The sequence below is a fragment of the Mobula hypostoma genome, chromosome 4 (assembly GCF_963921235.1).
Source record: "Mobula hypostoma chromosome 4, sMobHyp1.1, whole genome shotgun sequence".
Lineage (NCBI taxonomy): Eukaryota > Metazoa > Chordata > Chondrichthyes > Myliobatiformes > Myliobatidae > Mobula > Mobula hypostoma.
Genome location: NC_086100.1, coordinates 179,638,792 through 179,659,723, shown reverse-complemented (window position 1 = coordinate 179,659,723; position 20,932 = coordinate 179,638,792). Strand labels below are relative to the sequence as shown.

General features: G+C 43.2%; 1 protein-coding gene across 1 annotated transcript in view; it reads left to right on the top strand.

Moving 5' to 3' along the window:
- The window catches only part of LOC134344988 (alpha-1A adrenergic receptor-like), a 69,650-nt gene extending 49,245 nt beyond the window's left edge, over positions 1-20,405 (top strand). Inside the window, exon 2 of the mRNA XM_063045123.1 lies at positions 16,592-20,405. Within this exon, the coding sequence (XP_062901193.1) occupies positions 16,592-17,205 (614 nt within the window). The 3' untranslated portion in view covers positions 17,206-20,405. The remainder of the gene's footprint in view (positions 1-16,591) is intronic.
- The last annotated feature ends 527 nt before the right edge of the window (positions 20,406-20,932 follow it).

Here is a 20,932-nt window from a genome sequence, read left to right as displayed (position 1 = left end):
CCTCTTATTCCATCCAGGTAACCTCCAACCTGTTGGCATGAACATTGATTTCTCCTTCTGGTCTCTTTTCCTCTCACCCTTCCCACTCCTATTCCTCACTCTGTCCTCTCATCTCCTCTCCTCACCTGCATATCACCTCCTCCTGGTTCCTCCTTCTCCCCTTTCTCCCATGTTCCACTCTTCTCTCCTATCAATTCCTTCTTTTCCAGCTATTTACCTTTCCCACCCACCTGGCTTCAGCTATCACCTTCTAACTTGTCCTTCTTCCCCTCCACTAACCTTTTAATTTTGGCATCTTCCCCTTCCTTTCCAGTCTTGATGAAGGTCTTGGCCTGAAATGTGAAATGTTTATTCATTTCCACAGATGCTGTCTGACCTCCATGTGTTGCTCTGGATTTCCAGCGTCTGCAGAATCTCTTGTGGTTATTTGTCAGTCTTTGTTTATGTACAGTTTTTCATAAATTCTATTGTATTTCTTTGTTTTGTTGTAAATGCCTGCAATCAGAATCAGAATAGGTTAGTATCACTGACCTATGTCATGAAATTTGTTGTTATGCAGCATCAGTACATTGCAATACATAATTGGTTCAGCTAGTGGCTTAATCTACGGGAAGACAGCCCCCGGCCCGGCTACAAATCAGTACCACGAAATAATGAACAGTACACAATATGCAATTACATGATTGAGCTTTATAATTCTTAATTTGACTATATGGTTAGTAAAGAAACAAAAAAGAAAAGGGCCGATTCTCATGAAACAACCTAACACACAATGTTGGAGCTCACAGTTTCGTCCGCTGGTTTCCCGTCGATTTCCTCCGAGCGTAGCCGACCCTCGGACCCTTGCTCCAAGTCCACTCAGTCTGGCGGTCTACCAACTCTCTCCATTCGTGTCTTCTCTCTTCATCTCTCCCTGATGAAAGACCGCGAAATCCCTGCTCCCAGCCCCACAAGAGAGAACAACATACCTTGTATTGGATAGCGCACATTCCAAAGCCTCTGTTATCTCTAGTCATAACCCAAACATTGCTGCTGCAGAGAAACCAATACCTTAGCAGTGAAACATTACAGAGAGGCCATTGCATTAGCAGTGAAACCTTACAGCACATTACAATAATAATAAAAACTATAAATACAGTAAGAAGTCTGTAAAAGTTAAATTCGATAAGTAATGCAAAAAGAGAGGAAAAAAATGTAGTGAGGCAGTGTTCATGGGTTCAACATTCATTCAGAAATCTGATGGCAGAGGGGAAGAAGCTGTTCCTGAATCACTGGATGTGTGTCATCAGGATCCTGCATATCCTGGCTGATGGTGACAATGAGAAGAGGGCATTTTCTTGGTGATGGGGATCCTTAATGATGGATGCATCCTTTTTGAGGCAACGCTCCATGATGTCCTGGATACTGGGGAGACTAGTGCCCATGATGGGGCTGACCGAGTTTACAACTTTCTGCAGCTTATTTCGATCCTATGCAAAAGCCCTCCCCGCTCATACTAGGTGATTATGCAGCCAGTTAGAATGCTCTCCATGGTACATCTGTAGAAATTTGTGAGTGGTTTTGGTGACATACCAAATCGCCTCAAATTTCTAATGAAATATACCTTCTTTGCAACTGCACTGATGTGTTACCCAGGCTGGATGTTCAGAGTGGTTGACACCCAGGAACTTGAAATTGCTCATCCATTCCTCTTCTGATCCTTTTATGAGGACGGGTGTGTGTTCCCTCGTCTTACCCTTTCTGAAGTCCACAATCAGTTCCTTGGTCTTCTGACGTTGAGTGCAAGGTTGTAGCTGCGACACCACACAACTAACTGATATATCCCACTCCAGTATGCTTTCTTATCGCTGTCTGAAATCCTGCCAGTAATAGTTGTGCCATTGGCAAATTTATGGAAGGCATTTGAGCTCAAATGAATCTCACAGTAGTAAATGTTAACATTAACATTATACTTTGATAATAAATTTACCTTGACTTTGACATGGATTGTCCAAGGAAATAGAAGCACTCAGAGGAAAAAATTGCAAATTCCACACCGACTGCAGTAGAGGCTGGAACTGAAGCTGGGTTGCTGGTACTGGGAAACACTGGCCCTCCCAGTTGCCCCATTGTGCCTCCCAGTAACTAACACTTCTGTCTGTTGTTATGGCTTGCGTTTCACAAGCTCCTGCTACGTGACCTTTCTTCTGACATGAGTAGACTCTTTAAACAGTTGCATGTGCAGCTCCTGGCAGTACATCCTCCAACAGTGACTGGTACCACGTAGACATGTGATGCTCTCTTTCTTTCTGAAATGTTTTCTTGTAAAGGATGACTCATCCGAAAGTAAGAACACTTTTTCCTTCACTCAGCTTTCCCCATTGATTAAACCATACATTAGCAAATAGAGAAACCCTTGCTGTCCATGGTATCATGTCTTGAAGTGGACCTTGAGTACTGCTATAATAAATATTAATCAAACAAGAGGGAGCACTTACATGCAGTACTTACGTCAGTATACATATATGCACAGGCGATGATTTTGTTTCATACTTATACTTTATTGTCACCAAACAATTGATACTAGAACGTTCAATCATCACAGCGATATTTGATTCTGTGCTTCACACTCCCTGGATTTCAAATATTAAAGATTAAAAATAGTTAAAATTAGTAAATATTAAAAATTCAAATTATAAATCATAAATAGAAAATAGAAAAATGGGAAGTAAGGAAGTGCAAAAAATCTGAGAGGCAGGTCCGGATATTTGGAGGGTACGGCCCAGATCCGGGTCAGGATCCGTTCAGCAGTCTTATCACAGTTGGAAAGAAGCTGTTCCCAAATCTGGCCATATGAGTCTTCAAGCTTCTGAACCTTCTCCCGGAGGGAAGAGGGATGAAAAATGTGTTGGCTGGGTGGATCGTGTCCTTGATTATCCTGGTAACACTGCTCCGACAGCATGCGGTGTAAAGTGAGTCCACGGACGGAAGATTGGTTTGTGTGATGTGCTGCGCCGTGTTCACGATCTTCTGCAGCTTCTTCCGGTCTTGGACAGGACAACTTCCATACCAGGTTGTGATGCACCCTAGAAGAATGCTTTCTACAGTGCATCTATAAAAATTAGTGAGGATTTTAGGAGACAGGCCAAATTTCTTTAGTTTTCTCGGGAAGTAAAGGCACTAGTGGGCCTTCTTGGCAGTGAACTCTGCTTGGTTGGACCAAGTCAGGTCATTTGTGATATTGACCCCGAGGAACTTCCATGGATCAAAGGAGGCTGACAGCTAATCTTGAAAGAGGTGTATCAAATTGTAAGGGGCATATCACAGCACAAAAAAAGCTGGAGGAGTTCAGCAGGTTAGGCAGCACCTGGAGAGGGAAATGCTTTGTGTCAAGACGCTTCGTCGGCCCAGCTGAAGGGTTTTATCCCAAAATGTCAGCTGTCCATTTCCTTCCATAGGGACTTCCTGACCGGCTGAGCTCCCACAGCTTTTTGTATGTTGCTCCAGACTTCATCAACTGCAGTCTCTTGTGTGTCTCTGGGAGTTGGAGACTGGGCAGATAGTCAGCATCTCTGGATAGATAGTGCAAAGAAAGAGCTTCAAAGGACCTTGAGGGGAAAGCTTTTCGCACAGAGACAGTGGCTGAAATGTTGAGGAGGTGGTGGATTTAGATGCAGTCAGTACATTTTAGGCACATTTAGACAGGTACTGAAATAGCAGAGTGTAGAATGATGTAGACCTAGAGGAGGCAAATAAGATTAGTATAGACAGGAGAAGGTCACCATGGATGTGGTGAGCAAAAGGGCCTATCTCTGTGACTCTGACTCTAGAATATCACTACATCCTCTGACCGCATGGTGGAGACCATAAAACCAGAAGACGTAAGAGCAGAATTGGGCCACTCAGCTCATCAAGTCTGCTCCATCATTCCAGTGTGGCTGATTTATTATCCCTCTTGCCTTCTTGCTCTGTATACAAATACTCCACAATAACATCGATATCACCTTATTTCAAGCACAGTATTTTCCATTACTGACCCCTGACCTGGCTGTGTTGACAGCTGGTTGTCCATACTTAAAAGCTCTTAAACGGATGCTGCATATAAAAGGCTTGTGTCAGCTTTAGGATTCATTTGAAACTTTTGAAAGGGGTTTAACTTTCATTAAGTCAATTGAATCAAAAGCATTAATGAAGCCAATTATTGAGTGCCTCCAACTAAATAACTGTAGACAATTGACCATTCTGAATTATTGGACACTCTCCTCTGCTGCCATTTTGGGTTGAATGGTGGATGTTCCAGTTAAAGTGAATATCACATCAAGACAAATTAAAAAGCTTATTGCTGTGACTCAAACCAATTACTTATAAACTTACTATTCACTGTGATTGTCTAATTAATGCAACTAAATCATTGTGCAGTAATACTAATTTCTTGGGCAGAAGAGAGACTGCAGATGCTAAAAATCTGGAATAACATACACAAAGTGCTGGAGGAACTCAGCAGGTCAGGCATCCTGATAAAAGGTCTCAGCCCAAAATATTGACTGTTCACTTCCCTCCATAGATGCTGTCTGGCCCACCGAGTTCATCCAGCATTTTGTGTGTGTTGTTTCCGGTGCCTATCTGCACATTAGAAATTAATGAAAGTGAAAATTAATTAAATTACAGAAGCTGGGAGTTTAGAATTAAAGCTGAAAGTGCTGGAAATACGTGGCAGGTCAGGTAGCATCTGTTAAAAGAGAAAGAGCAGACATTTCAAGTCAAAGATCTGTTGTCAGAATTAACATTAGCTAACAAGGTGCATTTGATCTCTAATTTAGTAGTCATTAATATGCACATTTTAACCCACAAATCTGTCTCTTTTTTGGATTTTTTGTTTCCATCTTATGGAAGTAGTTGGAGTCAGACAGAAAGTGTATAGAAAGGGTGCTCTGAACATCCTGATGTGTGGAGCAGGGTTGGTGAACCTTCTACTGGCCTATTCCCACCCTGTATGTTAACCTACAAAAGCACTGCAAAGCTTTAGATAAATGTTAATCAATAAATCAACAGTTCTACCACAGCATCACAGACCCAAAACATTGAACATTTTTCTTTCCACAGATGTTGCCTGCCCTGATCACTGTCTCCTGTATTTTCTGTTTTATTTTAGATAAATGAGCTTGTGAGTGCGTGACCAGAGGACTTGAGCACCTTATGAAAATAAAGCACCCATAACCAGAAAATCCCACTGATAAAATAATGAGAGCTGAAAGATCAAAAAGCAAAACAAGCTGATGGAGGAACTCAGCATGTTAGGCAGAATTTTGGAGGGAAATGGACAGTCAATGGTTTGCTTCGAGTCCCTTAATCTGGACAGAATTGCAGACCCGAAATATTAACATGTCAATTTTCTGCCACAGATGCTGCCTGGCCCTTTGTGCTCTTCCAGAAGCTCAGCTTTTTTGTTCCGGATTCCAACATCTCTTGTGTCTCCTGGGAGAGAAGTCATAGAGTTATAGAAAAGTACAGCACAGTGATAGGCCCTTCAGCCCATCTAGTCTATGCCCAAGTCTGTTTATCTAATGTATGCCCCAGACCTAGGGATTTGCTTTTTGATAACATTAATCAGAAATTGTTTAAGTATTTTGGATAGAAATGTTGGTGGAATAAAAGGGTATTGGAAATCCAGAATAACGCACACACACAAAGTGCTGGAGGAGCTCAGCAGGTCAGGCAGCGTCTATGGAGGGAAATGAATCCTGATAAAGTCTCTTGGCCCAGAAAGCTGACTCTTTATATATAGATGGTGCCTAACCTGCTGAGTTCTTCCAGCATTTTAGGTGTGTTTCAAGGGATATCAATTTAACGCATGCATGTGGCATTGAAGTAAATCATTTGTAAAGATCTATTTGAATGGCAGAGCAGGCATGGGGGACCGACTACCCTCCTCCTGCTTCAATGGCTTAGATCCAACCATCCTCCACCCATTTCCTGACCACTGTAAATAAAACATAGAGAGCAGAAATGTGAAGAATCAAAACCGGGGACCAATGGGAAAGATTCACAGCAGAAGCTCTTAAAAAGTGTTGACTGAATTGCTTACACCAAAAATTCGGGATATTGAATACAAGGCCAGCTTCTTGCATCACTCGTTGCAGACCACTAGATGGGTAAAGCAAATAATCCCTTGTATTGCTGGGAACCTAGCATGTGCAAGGGGTCAGCGAGGAGTTGGGTGACAAGGAGTTGGGTGACAACGAGTTGGGTTACAAGGAGCTGGGTTACAAGGAGCTGGGTGACAATGAGTTGGGTGACAATGAGTTGGGTGACAATGAGTTGGGTTGCAAGGAGCTGGGTTGCTCTGATCAGAGGGTTGTCCATATTTCTCAGTGAAGCAGGTTTTCCACAAGGCTCCCATCTCTAACAGGATCATAACTCAAACGCAAGAACAGAGAAAGCAGCATGCCTTATACTTAAACACATTATTACATAACTAGTTGGTTTTCATCTGTGCTAATTGGACATTTGGCAGGAATTTAAAAATAAATCTTTCCTGTCTAGGAAGTAATTGAACTGAAGTTTACACTGCGGAAGTTGCAACAATAAAACAAAGGCAAGCCAGAGTCCTTTCCTTTTCTCTGATTATGGGTGGAGATAGTTGAGGTGCACATTGAACTGTTGCCTCACAACTCCAGGGGTCTGGGTTCAATCCTAACCTCGGGTGCTGTCAGTGTGAAGTCTGTGCATTCTCCCTTTGTGTGGGTTTCCTCTTGATACTCTGGTTTCCTCCCTCATCTTGTGTGGGTTGGTCTCTGTAAGTTGCACTTGAAATTGACAGGAACGTGGAAAGAATGGATGACAGAAAAAATGATGGGAAAATAGGATCGCTATGAGTCAACCTACACTTCAAGGCTTCTTTCTATCTCATGAGGTGATCTTAATGAGCTACAGGTTTCGAAGGGAGAATGGGGCAGTGGTTGCAGAGGAATTTTCAACGTGTATCTACTACTGTACCTCTACGGTCAGTTCAGGAAAGTAGCATTATACTGTAATTTTGTAATTTAGTCAATTGCTGTTAATTAGACAATTCTGAGAACAGCAGTCCAAGCCAGTCAGGGAATGATGAAAAGCAGCACAATTTCTTGCTGACAGCAGAGGGAGGAATGCTGACCAAGCCAACCTATCCGTTGGCCCTGGCACATCCTTGAATTGTGTGGGTCATTGATGCAAATGACATATTTCTCTGTATGTTTTGATGTATAAGTGATAAATAATAATATCCTTTCATCTTTAATTGCTGCACATGAATTCCCAATAGAAGAGATGTCACTCTGTGCTCAGTTTCCTTACTGCTTTTGCCTTTGATGGCCAGCTGCAGGCCAAATACCTTTAAACTAGTATAAAAGGCATAGAAGGCTTTCAGCACCCAAGGCATAGAGAGCCTCAGAACTAATGCAGGTAAATGGGATTAATGGAGTTAAGTACAATGGGCCACATGACCGTCTCTAACAAAGGAAGTATAAGGAGCTCCTTCCCTCTGCTAGCCTGCAAGTCACCCTTGGGCAAGGTGTAGCACCTGCTTAGCCCCCCCCCCCCCCGATCAGGGTCATGTGAAGCCATGGGAGCAGCGGGTGAATGGTTCATACGATCAGCTGGTGCATATCACAAGTCCTGGTTATGCGACCAGTGATGCCAGGCAGACAGTCTCTGAAGAGTACTGATAATGGCTGGGGCCACAAATCTTGTAAAGGCACTGCCCAGAAGAAGGCCACTTCTGTAGAAAAATTTGTCAAGAACAATCATGGTGATGAGTCCATGAACGGCTACATCATATGGCATGGCACAGAATGATGATGATGATGAGCATGACCACGATGGGCTGAAGAGTCTTCTTCTGTGCTGTACGATTCTATGACTCATGTTAAAAGGAAGGAATCCAACCCAGCTTGTTTCATTTTAGTAGCTTATGATACCAGTCACAGCATTCGATCTTGCTGGATCTCGTTCAGTAAGGGTGTCAAATGTTATGGGGAGAAAGCAGGAGAACGGGGTTGAGGGAAAATAAATCATCCACGATTGAATGGCGGAGCAGACTTAATTGATCAAATGACCTAATTCTTTCCTATCTCTTACAGTCTAATACCATTCCACCTCCAGAGGTTTCACTTTATTACAGAGTACTGAATACGAGAGATTTCTGCTTCCCACACACAGAATCCAGGAGCTTTGGACAGTGGAGATTCTCGTTTTCATGGATTCCAGAAGCAAGTGCCCTGACCATGATAATTTATTGCAGCTTAACAGCATTGTGCCTCCATAATAAGAAACAATTAAGTTAATTAATCCTTAGATAAAGCATCAATTAGTTCCTTAATTGAGAAACTGGTGAAGGTCCAAAGACCAAAGTGTTGCCTATAGCTGAAAAGAGAAGTCTGCTGAAGCAGTTGGCCATCATCTCATGCTGAGCTGAAGTTTTAGATGCCGGCAGCAAATCAAACTGCTTTCATTGCTGGCGATCAGACTCCAGTTAGCAGAATGTTTAGCAATTCAGCACTCTGCATCGCTTCCCCGTGACAAAGTGCAAATATTGGCAAAGTTCTCCAACTGATGTGAATAATGAACTAATCTTATTATCAGAATAACAACTGCAGCTCTCACACACCCTTTGATGCAGGAATTTCTCCTCTGCTTCTGAAACAAATGGTAAATAATTGGTTCATTATTGTCACATTTACACCCAGTGGCCACTTTATTAGGTGACAGCTGTACACCTGCTTGTTAGTGCAAATATATAATCAGCCAATCATGTGGCAGCAAGTCAATGCATAAAAGCATGCAGACGTGGTCAAGAGGTTCAGATGTTGTTCAGCCCAAACACCAGAATGAGGAAGTAATGTAATCTAAGTGATTTTAGTAGTATGGTTCAGATCACGAATTAAAATCAAATGACTCTGCTACACCGCAGACCTGCGGGAATAAAACCCAATACAATCCTGATGAAGGGTGTCAGCCAAAAATTCAATTGTTTATTCTTCTCCAACGATACTGCCTGACCAGTTCAGTTACTCCAGTGTATCTTATGCATTGCTTTAGATTTTCAACATTTGCAGAATCTCTTGCTGCAGTAAATATTTGATAACCATTTGTGTTGCCCCCCCCCCCCACCTTGTCACATCCCACTTGCCATTTCGTCATCAGTTGGTTGGGGAATCTGGCTGATTCATTGAGGTAGTAGATTCAGATTGCCGCATCTCTCAGGCCAGTCTCTCCCGTTGGGAGGACTGGAGACACACTCAGAGAAGCAGCAAAAGATGAATTAAAGGAAATACTTCCTAGTCCAAAAGAAACACGAGGATGCCACCTTACCTGGCAATCCCTGCTTCCCTCCAACGTTTTTGAACTCTGGTAGTTGACTTTTGTGCTGTCTGAGTTTTTTTAGTTGGTTGGGGTAATACTATTACAGTGCCTGTGCGAGCTAAGATCAGAGTTCATTTCCCACCACTGTTTGTAAAGAGTTTGTACATTCTCCCTGTGACTGCATGGGTTTCTATCCGGTGCCCCGTTTACCCCCACATCACAAAAGCATACAGATTAGGGTCAGTGAATTGTGAGCATATTCTGTTGGGGGCTGAAACATGGCAACACTTGCAGGCTGCCCAGCACATACCTCGCTGATTTAATTTGATGGAAACCATCCATTCACTGTATGTTTCATTAGACGAATGACAAATAAGGGTTTTTTAAAAATCTTAAATTGGTTTATTGTAATCTTGTATCAACGTACAGTGAAAAACTTTATTTCATATAGATCACATCAAGTCGAGTCTTTCAGTCACAGAGAAAGGGCAGTACTGTCAAACAATAAAGTGCAAGGCCACGATGAGCTGGATTCTAAGTTCAAACATCCATTTTATCTTACAAGTGGTCCTTTAAATTGTATGGTAACAGCCGTCCTTGAACTTGGTATCTTTTGCCTGACGAAGGGAGGGGGTGAAAAACAGAGAATGGTTATGGTGAATGGAGTCTTTGATTATGTTAACAACTTTACTTGGGCAGCAGGAAGTGTAGACAGAGGACATGGAGGGGAGGCTGGTATCTATGATGTGCTGAGCTGTCTCCACAAGCACATGCAGATCAGTTGCCGTACTGAACCATTATGCACCCAGACAGGATGCTTTCTATGGTGCATCTATAAAAATTGTAGGGGATATGATAGATTTCTTTAGTACTCCAAGAGAGCAGAAGCACTTTTTTGACAATGGCTTCTATATGGTTGGATTAGAACAGGTGAATGGAGAACTTCATAACTGGAGATAGTTGTCAATTATCTCCACCTCAGTCTCCAAGATTCCTGGTGTTTGAACAGAATTGAACATCCTTACTATCATGCAGGGCCCCCCTGCCTTATTCTTCAAAGTTCATTGTAAACTTATTATTGAAGTACTGTACATATATGTCACCACATACACCTGAAGTTCATTTTATTGCGGGCATTCACAGTAAATATAAAAAAACACAATGAAAGGCTGCACCCAATAGGACGGACAACCAACTAATGTGCAAAAGACAACAAAGTCTGCAAATACAAAAAGAAAGAAAATAAATAATGATAATAATTAATAAATAAACAATAAATATTGAGAACATGAGATGAAGAGTCCGTGAAAGTGAGTCCACAGGCGGTTCAGTAATGGGACGAGTGAAACTGAGTGAAGTTACCCTATGTGGTTCAAGAGCCCAATGGTTGATGGGAAATAACTCTTTCTGAACCTGATGGTATGGGTCCCAAATCTCCTGCACCTTCCTCCTGATGGCAACAATGAGAAGAGAGCATGTCCTGGGTGGTGGGGGTCCCTGATGATGGACGGTGCTTTTCTGCGACAGCGCTCCCTGTAGATGTGCTCAATGGTGCAGAGGCTTTACCCATGATGCACTCCCCGCCTAAGCCTACCACCTCCTATCTCAAGGATTTGCTTTAGGTCTAACACTTCAGCAATCCTTCTTATCAAATCACAGGCCGAGCTGCTTTTGATCTCAGAAGTGTTCTGCCCTGTGCAAACTACAGTGAGATGTACTACTCAGAACGCAGAAGTATTACTTTTCCACCTATTTTATTTTATATAAAAAGTCCAATGAATGAATATTTGCTGAGAATCTAATTGTGCTCGTCCATTTCCTGTCCTTTAGAGCAGTTCCTGCTACTGAACCCAGCTGTGTGGATGTTGAGGGGATGTTTCCACTTGTGAGGCTGTCTAATTCTAGGCTCTATAAACTAATCAATCCGTGATAGTTACCAATAAATCCAAGTAGGAACATGCCAAGAGAGCAGTGATATTATAGAGCCCTTGGCCATCAAAAGCAAGAGTGGCATTTGTGTAACAACTTTCTAGACTTCCCAAGCACTCCACAGACACCAGGGTACTTTCAAGAAGTAGGCAAAGGAGACCAATCCTCCTACTACACTTCAATGGTTTTCCCAAACTATATTATGTTTACATTTAGAAAAAATTAGAAGTGACATTTTTGATCCTTCGGTTAAATTTGAAGAGACTTGGAAACCATTTATTCAACATTTTCAAATGATGTAATTTGACCTTTCCAAATCCTTCTTATTAACTTAAAATATATGAATAGAGGAGCGGAGTTGACGACATTACTGAACGTGTTTGATTTAAGATAATGGTCTAGCCTTGTTTTGTTCTGTTTGCTTTCTTTTTTTGGGTTTAGTATTTTTTTTTGTTTTTTTGGGGGGGTTTTCTTTGTTTCTTTGTTTCTTTTTCTTTTTATTTATTTTTTTCTCTATGATTAATTATATCAAGAGTTTGCAAATCTATTATACTTGTATTATTTGAAATCTTTTTTTTGTACATGCTTACCAACAATAAGATTATTCCAATCTTTCTGTATCAATATTATTATCCTGTTTATAATTTTGGAAAATTAATAAAAAGATTTAAAAAGAAAGAAAGAAGTAGGCAGTGCTGTAATAGGGTAAACTGCAGCCTTTTAAATCTCAGCTAAACAGTGGAGTATTCAGGAGAAGATACCCTTTTAGCAGATGTCCTTAGCCACATGACAGGAGAAATTCCTTTGCTTTTCTCCAGAATCAAGATAAAACTAAAGATTAGCTTTAGTTGTCACATGTTTATTAAAACATCAAAACACACAGGGAAATGCATTGCTTGTGTCAATGATCAGCACAGTCCAAAGATGTGCTGGAGGCAGCCAGCAAGTGTCATCATGCCAGAAGCATGCAGCGAAAAGCATCATTTGCATCAACAACCTACGAAGTCCAAGTAAAGATCTTTCAAAAATCACTAGATTCTGGAATGGTTCTGGAAGACTGGAAAATTATGTCACTCCACTCTTCAAGAAGGGAGAGAGTCAGAAGAAAAAAGTTATAGGCCAGTTAGTCTGACCTCAGTGGTTGGGAAGATATTGGAGTCAATTGTTAAGGATGTGGTTTCAGGTACTTGGAGGCACAGGATGAAATCGGTTGTAGTCAGCATAGTTTTCTCAAGGGAAAATCTTGCTTGACAAATCTGTTGGAATTCTTTCAACAAGCAGGATAGACAAAGGAGATTTGGTTGATGTTGTGTACTTGGATTTTCAGAAGGCCTTTGACAAGGTGCCACACATGAGGCTGCTTAACAAGCTATGAGCCCATGGAATTACAGGAAAGATTCTAGCATGGATAAAAGAGTGGCTGATTGGCAAGAGGCAAAGAGTGGGAATAAAGGAAGCCTTTTCTGGCTGGCTGCCAGTGACTAGTGGTGTTCCACAGGGCTCTGTGTTGGGACTGATTCTTTTTACGTCTAATGTCAATGATTTGGATTGATGGCTTTGTTGCAATGTTTGCAGATGATTAGATTAGATTAGATACGAAGATAAGTGAAGGGGAAGGTGGTTCAGAAGAAATAGAGAGACTACAGAAGGACTTTGACAGATTAGGAGAACAGGCAAAGAAGTGGTAAATGGAATATAGTGTCAGAAAGTGTATGGTCATACACTTTTGTAGAAGAAATGAAAGGGTTGACTATTTTTAAATGGAGAGAAAATACAAAAATCTGAAGTGCAAAGGGATTTGGGAGTCCTTGTACAGCATTTCCTAAAGGTTAATTTGCAGTTTGAGTCTGTGGTGAGGAAGGTAAATGAGATGTTAGCATTCATTTCAAGAGGACTAGAATAGAAAAGCAAGGATGTAACTTTGAAACTTTGTAAAGCACTGGTGAGGCCTTACTTGAAGTATTGTGAGCATTTTTAGGCCCCTTATCTTAGAAGGGATGTGTTGAAACTGGAGAGGGTTCAAAGGAGGTTCACAAGAATGATTCCAGGATTAAATGACTTGTCATATGAAGACCGTTTGATGGCTGTGAGCCTGTATTCACTGGAATGCAGAAGAATGAGGGATTTACCTAATTGAACCCTATCAAATGGTAAAAGGCCTTGACAGAATGGATGTGGAGAGGAAGTTTCCTATGGTGGTAGTGTCGAAGACCAGGAGGCACAGCCTCAGGATAGAGGGGCGTGCTTTTAGAATGGAGATGAGGAGAAATTTCTTTATCCAGAGAGTGGTGAATCTGTGGAAAGCATTGCCAAAGGCAGCTATGGAGGCCAAGTCTTTATGAATACTTAAGGAAAAGATTGATAGATTCTTGGTTGGTCAGGACATAAAGGGATACGGGAGGATTGGGGCAGTGGAGGTAGGAGACAGGGGCTGAGATCAGCCTTGATGAAATGGCAGAGCAGACTCAATGGGCCAAATGGCCTAATTCTGCTCCTGTATCTTATGGTCTTATTGACTTTAGCTTCCAGCACGGACATAGCATTCCCACAATGGAATAAACTTAATCTGTATGTCTTTTGAATGAGAGGGGAAACTGGAGTACCTGGAGGCAACCCACGTGGTCATGGGGAGAACGTACAATCTCCTGACAGAGAGTGGCATTGGACCCGGAACTTCCAGTTGCTGGTGCTGTAAAGCCATATGCTCCCTTGCCACTTAAAAATTTATAGCACCGAAGCCATTCTGGACTTCCTGTCAGATCGCCAACAGGTGGTAAGAGTGGGCTCCCTCACCTCTGCCCCTCTGACCCTCAACACAGGTGCCCCTCAGGGCTGCGTACTAAGCCCCCTCCTTTACTCTCTGTATACCCATGACTGTGTCGCCACCCACAGCTCCAACCTGCTAATTAAATTTGCTGACAACACTACACTGATTGGCCTAATCTCAAATAATAATGAGGCAGTCTACAGAGAGGAAGTTACCACCCTGACACAGTGGTGTCAAGAAAACAACCTCTCCCTCAATGTTGCAAAAACAAAGGAGCTGGTTGTGGACTACAGGGGAAATGGAGACAGACTAGTCCCTATTGATTTCAATAGACATGGGGTTGAGAGAGTGAATGGCTTTAAGTTCCTCGGCATAAACATCACCGAGGATTTCACATGGTGTGTACACACCAGCTGTGTGGTGAAAAAGGCACAACAGCGCCTCTTCCTCCTCAGATGGTTGAAGAAGTTTGGTATGGGTCCCCAAATCCTAAGAGCTTTCTACAGGGGTACAACTGAGAGCATCCTGACTGGCTGCATCACTGCCTGGTATGGGAACTGTACCTCCCTCAATCGCAAGACTCTGTAGAGAGTGGTGTGGACCAGCCAGTGCACCTGTAGTTGTGAACTTCCCGTGATTCAGGACATTTACAGGTGTGTAAAAAAAGGGCCCGAAGGATCATTGGGGACCTGAGTCACCCCAACCACAACCTGTTGTAGATGCTACCATCCGGGAAACAGTACCACAGCATAAAAGCCAGAACCAACAGGCTCCGGGACAGCTTCTTCCACCAGGCCATCAGACTGATTAATTCATGCTGATACAACTGTATTTCTCTGTTATATTGACTGTTCTGTAATAATATTATAATATACTATTATAACATTATAATAAATAACTATAAATTGCACATTGCACATTTAGCCGGCGATATAACATAAAGATTTTTACTCCGTGTATATGAAGGATATAAGTAATAGTCATTTCGATTCAATTCATTTGATCCATCACAAACACAATGGCCAAAAGATTAGGCTAAAATGCACTGGACAATTTTACACTGACCTGAATTTAACATATCATCTGAAACCTCCAACAGACCAGCCTCTCGTCAGCATGCAAAGGAGTGCTGAAACATTATTAGCTTTTATGTGATTTAAAAGGCTGCGGTTTTCCATATTACAACCCTGCCCACCCTTGAAAGTACCTCATTGTCCATCCCGAGCCAAGTTTCTCTCCATAGATGCTGCCTGATCTAAGAGTACCTGAATCACAATCAGAAGCAGCATCAGAAATCGGGTTTATTATCACTGTCTCGAATTTTCTTGCTTTGCAGCTGCATTACAGTACACTAAATAAAAAAGTACTATAAATTATGATAAGAAATGTATTTTGAAAATAAATTAAATAAGTGGTGCAAAAGAAAGCAAGCATATTGAGATGGTGTTCATGGGTTGGTTCATTGTCCCTTCAGGAATCTGATGGCGGAGGGATGGAAGCTGTTACTAAAACATTGAGAATGTATCTTCAGTTTCCTGTATCTCCTCCCTGATGACAGCGGTAAGGAGAGAGCACGTCCTGGGTGACAGGAGTCCTTAATGATGGATGCCCCCTTTTTTGAGGCATTGTCTTTTGAAGATGTTCTTAGTGCTAGTGCCAAGGGTGGACCTGGCAGAGTTTGCAACCCTCTGCAGCTTCTTCCAATCCTGTACAACGGCCCCTTCATACAAGGTAGTGACACATCCAATTAGAATGCTCTCCACTGTACATCTGCAGACATTTACTAGGGCCCTTGGTGGCATAGCAAATCTCCTCAAACTCCAAATGAAATATAGCTGCTGGCGTGCCTTCTTCATAATCCCATCGATATGTTGGGTCCATAAAAGAGTTTCCGAGACGTTGACACCCAGGAGCTGGTCGCCCTTCCCGCTACTGCCCCCTCAATGAGGACTTTACAACATTTTCTGTTCTTATTCCAGATGAGATGGCAGAAAGTTCATTGAAGGATAAAGACCATAACACCGTAAGACATTGGAGCAGAATTAGACCGCTCTGCTCTGCCATTCGATCATGGCTGATCCACTCAACCCCATACACATGCCTTCTCCCCATATCTTTTGACGTCCTGACCGATCAGGAAACTATCAACTTCTGCTTTAAATATACCCATGGACTTGTCCACCACCACAGTCTGTGGCAGGGCATTCCATAGATTCACCACTCTCTGGCTAAGAAAACTTCCTCCTTCCCTCTGTTCTAAAAGGTCGCCCCACAATTTTGAGGCTGTGCTCTCTAGTTCTGGGTACCCCTACCAGAGGAAGCATCCTCTCCACGTCCAGCCTATCTAGTCCTTTCATCATTCGGTAGGCTTCAATGAGATCCCCCCGCATTCTTCTAAGTTCTAGTGAATACAGGCCCAAGACTGCCAAATGGTCTTCAAATGTTAACCCCTTCATTCCCAGAATCATCCTAGAAACGGTGGCATGGACATGCTGGGTAGAAAAGTGTTGTAACTTCAAAGAGATGATGAGACATCTGCTCATGCTTTTATCTTTCTTTCCTTTGGATATATTTCAGGTGCTTTCTTCCCATCCATCAAGCCCTCCGATGTGGTTTTCAAGGTGATCTTCTGGCTGGGATACTTCAACAGCTGCATCAACCCGATCATCTACCCCTGCTCCAGCAAGGAATTCAAGCGAGCCTTCATCAGGCTTCTGAAGTGCCAGTGCCGCCGGAGGCGCCGACCCCACTGGCGCGTACACAGCCACCGAGACTGGCAGGCCTCCATGAATAGTTCAGTGCGTGGCCACAACGGGGACACGTCAGCCAGGTCTGTCACGAACCAAGAGACGGTGTCAATCGACAGCACCTCCACACTGAGCCGCAAGCAGTGGGGGAGCAGTGAGGGGGCCAGTGGGGGCATAGGGGCTAGCCGAGTGCTCAGCCGCCACAGCTGGAGACTCTTTCCTTCCTTGTCCAAATCGCCTTTCCAACTCAGAGAGAAAATGAACAACCTCTCCAACAAAATCAGGATGGGACAACGCCAGCCTTGTGCGTCAGCTATCACGAAGGTAGAGAGCATTCCAGTGGAGTCCATTTCCATTGGCGTGTGTCCGGAGTTCAAAGAGCAAGACGCCTATCAAATCTACGAGGTTAACGCTTCCTGTGGACTGAAGGAGACCGATATTTAAGGGGAAGGCAGCGGGATTGTTGGTGTGAGATGCATGTTCTCTAAATGTGCTTGTTCAAGGATAGTTGTTGTTTTTGCATTTCCAATTTTGACTTGAGAATGGGTAAAAGCTTTAATAAGTACTCATGCTGGGAAGTTTCTCAGGATCTCTCGTGATTGTGTTCCCTGTGGATTCCTTGAGATTTCTCTGGCTTGTGTTTTCTTTCATGATCCATTAGAAAATACCCGGTCCATATCGTCCACATTCCTCTCGGGAAGCCCACTCAGCTCCCATTATGTTTGCCTGTGAACTTCCAAACAGCACATTGTGTTCCTCTGGGGATATCTCATTCATCCCAAACAATTTCTTCTAGGGATGTCCCAACACACCATCATGCTCCTCCACATATCCCTAATTTTCCCCATTCTCCAGGGATTTCTTCAATCATCTCTAACCATCTTCCTTTAGGAATTTTCCTGTTGCTCCCCTGGAGATCTGGAGTCTTTTTTCCCTTCCCAGAGCGGAAGTATCAAATGCCAGAGGGCGCAGCTTTAAGGTGGGGGGCGCAAGTTTAAAAGAGATTTGTGAGGCATGACTTTTGCCCAGAGAGTGGCACACACCGCCAGGGGTGGTGATGGAAGCTGAAGCAACGTTGGAATTTAGGAGACAAGTGAAGAGGCAGGAAATGGAGGGGTATAGACAAATGGGATCAGTTTAGTTTGATATCGTGGTCTGCACAGACATAGCAGACTGAAGGACCTATGTTGCTCCAGATTGCATCATCTGTGGTACCTTGTGGAACATATGTTCTCTGTTCCACATTCTTTGTTCTATGTTCCTCATTCTATGTTCTGTGCTTCTATTCATGTTCCCCTAGAGATTTCTCAAGCAGCTAGAGAGGGCACAATGATTGGGAGCACCCTTGACTGGCCTTACCCAATCATACTGAACCATGTTCTTTGTGGTTGGTTATTATTTTCCCTTGTGTTCCCTCAGGGGTCTCCCTTCTTCCCTGCTCCACGCCATGCCTTTTGAGGATTTCACCCTGCAATCTTCCCACATTCCATGCCTCTCAGAAATTCCACTGCAAATCACCCCATGTTGTACTGCCTGAGGTACCTCTCAGTCATTTCCTACCGCCTGCCACCATTAAATTTCTCACGCGCGCGTGCCCACACACACACACACACACACACACACACACACACGCGCAGTTTTTCTCTCCGTGCTCCTAGAGTGTCTTCCCATTCCATCCCTGGTCTCCACCAACTTCCGTCCACTCAATTTTTGAGCTTCTTTCCATTTTCCCCAAGCAACCTCATGATCACGCTCTCTTCCAATGTTCACTCAACGTTCTCTCCCCAGTCAGCCACCATGGGTCAAGGAGAAGCTCAGCGGACCCCTAGACGGGTCCGGATAATTGAGTCACGCTGAGGTTGCAGTAGCTGCTTTAACGGAATCCACGTAGAAGTTCCTGGTAACATTGTCCTGGACATGAGTGCAGATCAGAAAGATTGCATTGTTTGGGTTTCTGCTGTTTGAATAGCTTAGGACTATCCTTTTACTTTTGATGCATGGGATCAAATCTAGCTCAGGAACCTAAGGAATGAAAATGTCTCCTCTACAGATTGTGAAAATTGAACCAAAAAATAATGAACTGTGGTCCACGTCAGCCTGGGAACATGGTAAGTTGCCCGTACTGCCCTATAGAGGGGTTCACACCAGCCTGAAAGCATAGTACATTGTCAGTTCTGCCCCATTCCTCTCACTGGGGCAGTGGAGTAATGGTGGTAAATATCAGACTCCTGGAGGAATTCAGCGTCAGCCAAAATCTGTGGAGGGAAATGTTGCTGCAGATTCCATCACCTGTGGCACCTTGTTCCTCTGGCACTGTACTGTGTTCCCAGAGGGAATGAAGGCAGGTCACAGAGAATATGGGTTTATCCTGCATTTGGCCATCTGGTCACTGTGTACTGTATGTATAAAAAGGCCCTGTCTCCCACTGCATGCACAACCTTCACCCTAAAAGTCATTAAAGGAACCAAGCAAATATCTGCCTATTGGATCATTATTCTGAGAGCTGCAAAACAGGTCTGGGGACCCACTGGCATGCACAGTAAAGAAAATAACCATGGTTCTTTGGAATAAAGGTCCTTCAGTGTCGGATTGAAACTGTTCTCACTACCGACTGCAGGTTTATTGACTTTCAGAGTTCTGTTGAATGTCCTGCCAGCTTTAACAAATGGCCGTCCAGCTCAAAAACAGGAACTCTACATGTATTTTTGCACTTTAATGCGTAGCAGAGCATTGTAGGGCTTTGAAAGTGGAGCAAGTGCCAGAGACCGTCAGTCAATGTCTCCTGACAACAACTCTTCAATCCTGTAAATGATGAACTCCCCTGGTTTAATCTCACATCTGAAGCTCCTGAAGCTTTGAGCCTTGTGGTGAGACGTCAAAGCCTCAGGAAGCTACAGGGAGTATACCATGTTGATTTCTTTGATACCTTACGTTGGGAATAGTTTAGAAATATTTGCTTGGTGGGTGAAACTACAACAGTGCACTTGAACTGATCATCAGCCATTTCCCCCATCACTATTCTGTCCACAACGTGGACTGCAGTATCTTGATGAGACTGCATCAAATCCCTGACCCTCTACATCCTGATAATCCCAGCCCAAGTAACACCCTGCTCTGATTCCTTAAAGACAATTAGGGATGGTCAATAAACACAGGCCTTGCTGATGATGCTCCCTTTCAACACTCCCTGGATAAAACACAGAAGGAAATCTGGTGACGTTACCCTCCTTCTTTTGCCCGGGAAGATGAAAGATCAAGCACGCTTTCTCCAGTGTGGCCTCAACAAAGGTTATCAAAGACAGTGACATTGTACAGTGGGACTCCCCTGGCCCTTTGGAGAGTTTTCCTTCTCTCTGTGCTCGAGGTTCAATTATGCAGCAGAGAAAATTCCCTTCCAGAATGGGCTCCTACTGAACTCTAAACATCTTTGGAACTTTACATCACGGAGAGTAGTAAGTGTGGGGACTTACTGTATAAATGTACAAGTTCAGAGCTGTCTATCTCACTCACCTCCCTTAAAGGTCTGATAGGAGTGGTTTTTATTGCAGTTAAATTCCCGGTGATCAACAAACTGAAAATTGTGATTCTTGTAGAGTGTTTATCAGTGGTATTCTTTCACCATCAAAGTACAGGGAATAAATTGGTTTACACAAGTGAATGGCTCTGTGCTGTTGGTTAATGTCTGCCTCTTCTTAATCTTCAGTATTTACTCTCAAGCTAAAGTGGCTCCTGAAGTGAAATGGGGAAATTTTAAGTATGACAAATGAAAATGATTCTTCAGCCCAAACCTTAACATGGTATTAATGTGGTATTAAAAGCCAAAGAGTAGGGTCTGAAATTTCATTTTCTACTGGGTGTTTGATGTGCACAGCTCGCAACATATTGAGGAGCTCAGACTGACTCTTTCCTTTCCAGTCCCGATGAAGCGACTCAGCCCAAAATGTCGACTGTTTACTCTTCTCCAATGATGCTGCCCCACCTGCTGAGCTCCACCAGCATTATGTGTGTGTTGCTTAAGATTTCCAGCATCTGCTGAATTTCTTATGTTATGTCGAGGAGGAGTAGGGTTGCTATGGAGATGGGGTTGAAAGGACAGGGTAAAGCCAGCCTCTTCTGTTACTTCTGTAGAGCAGGGACTGGAGGGGAGTATTTACTTTCCACGCAGTTTTAG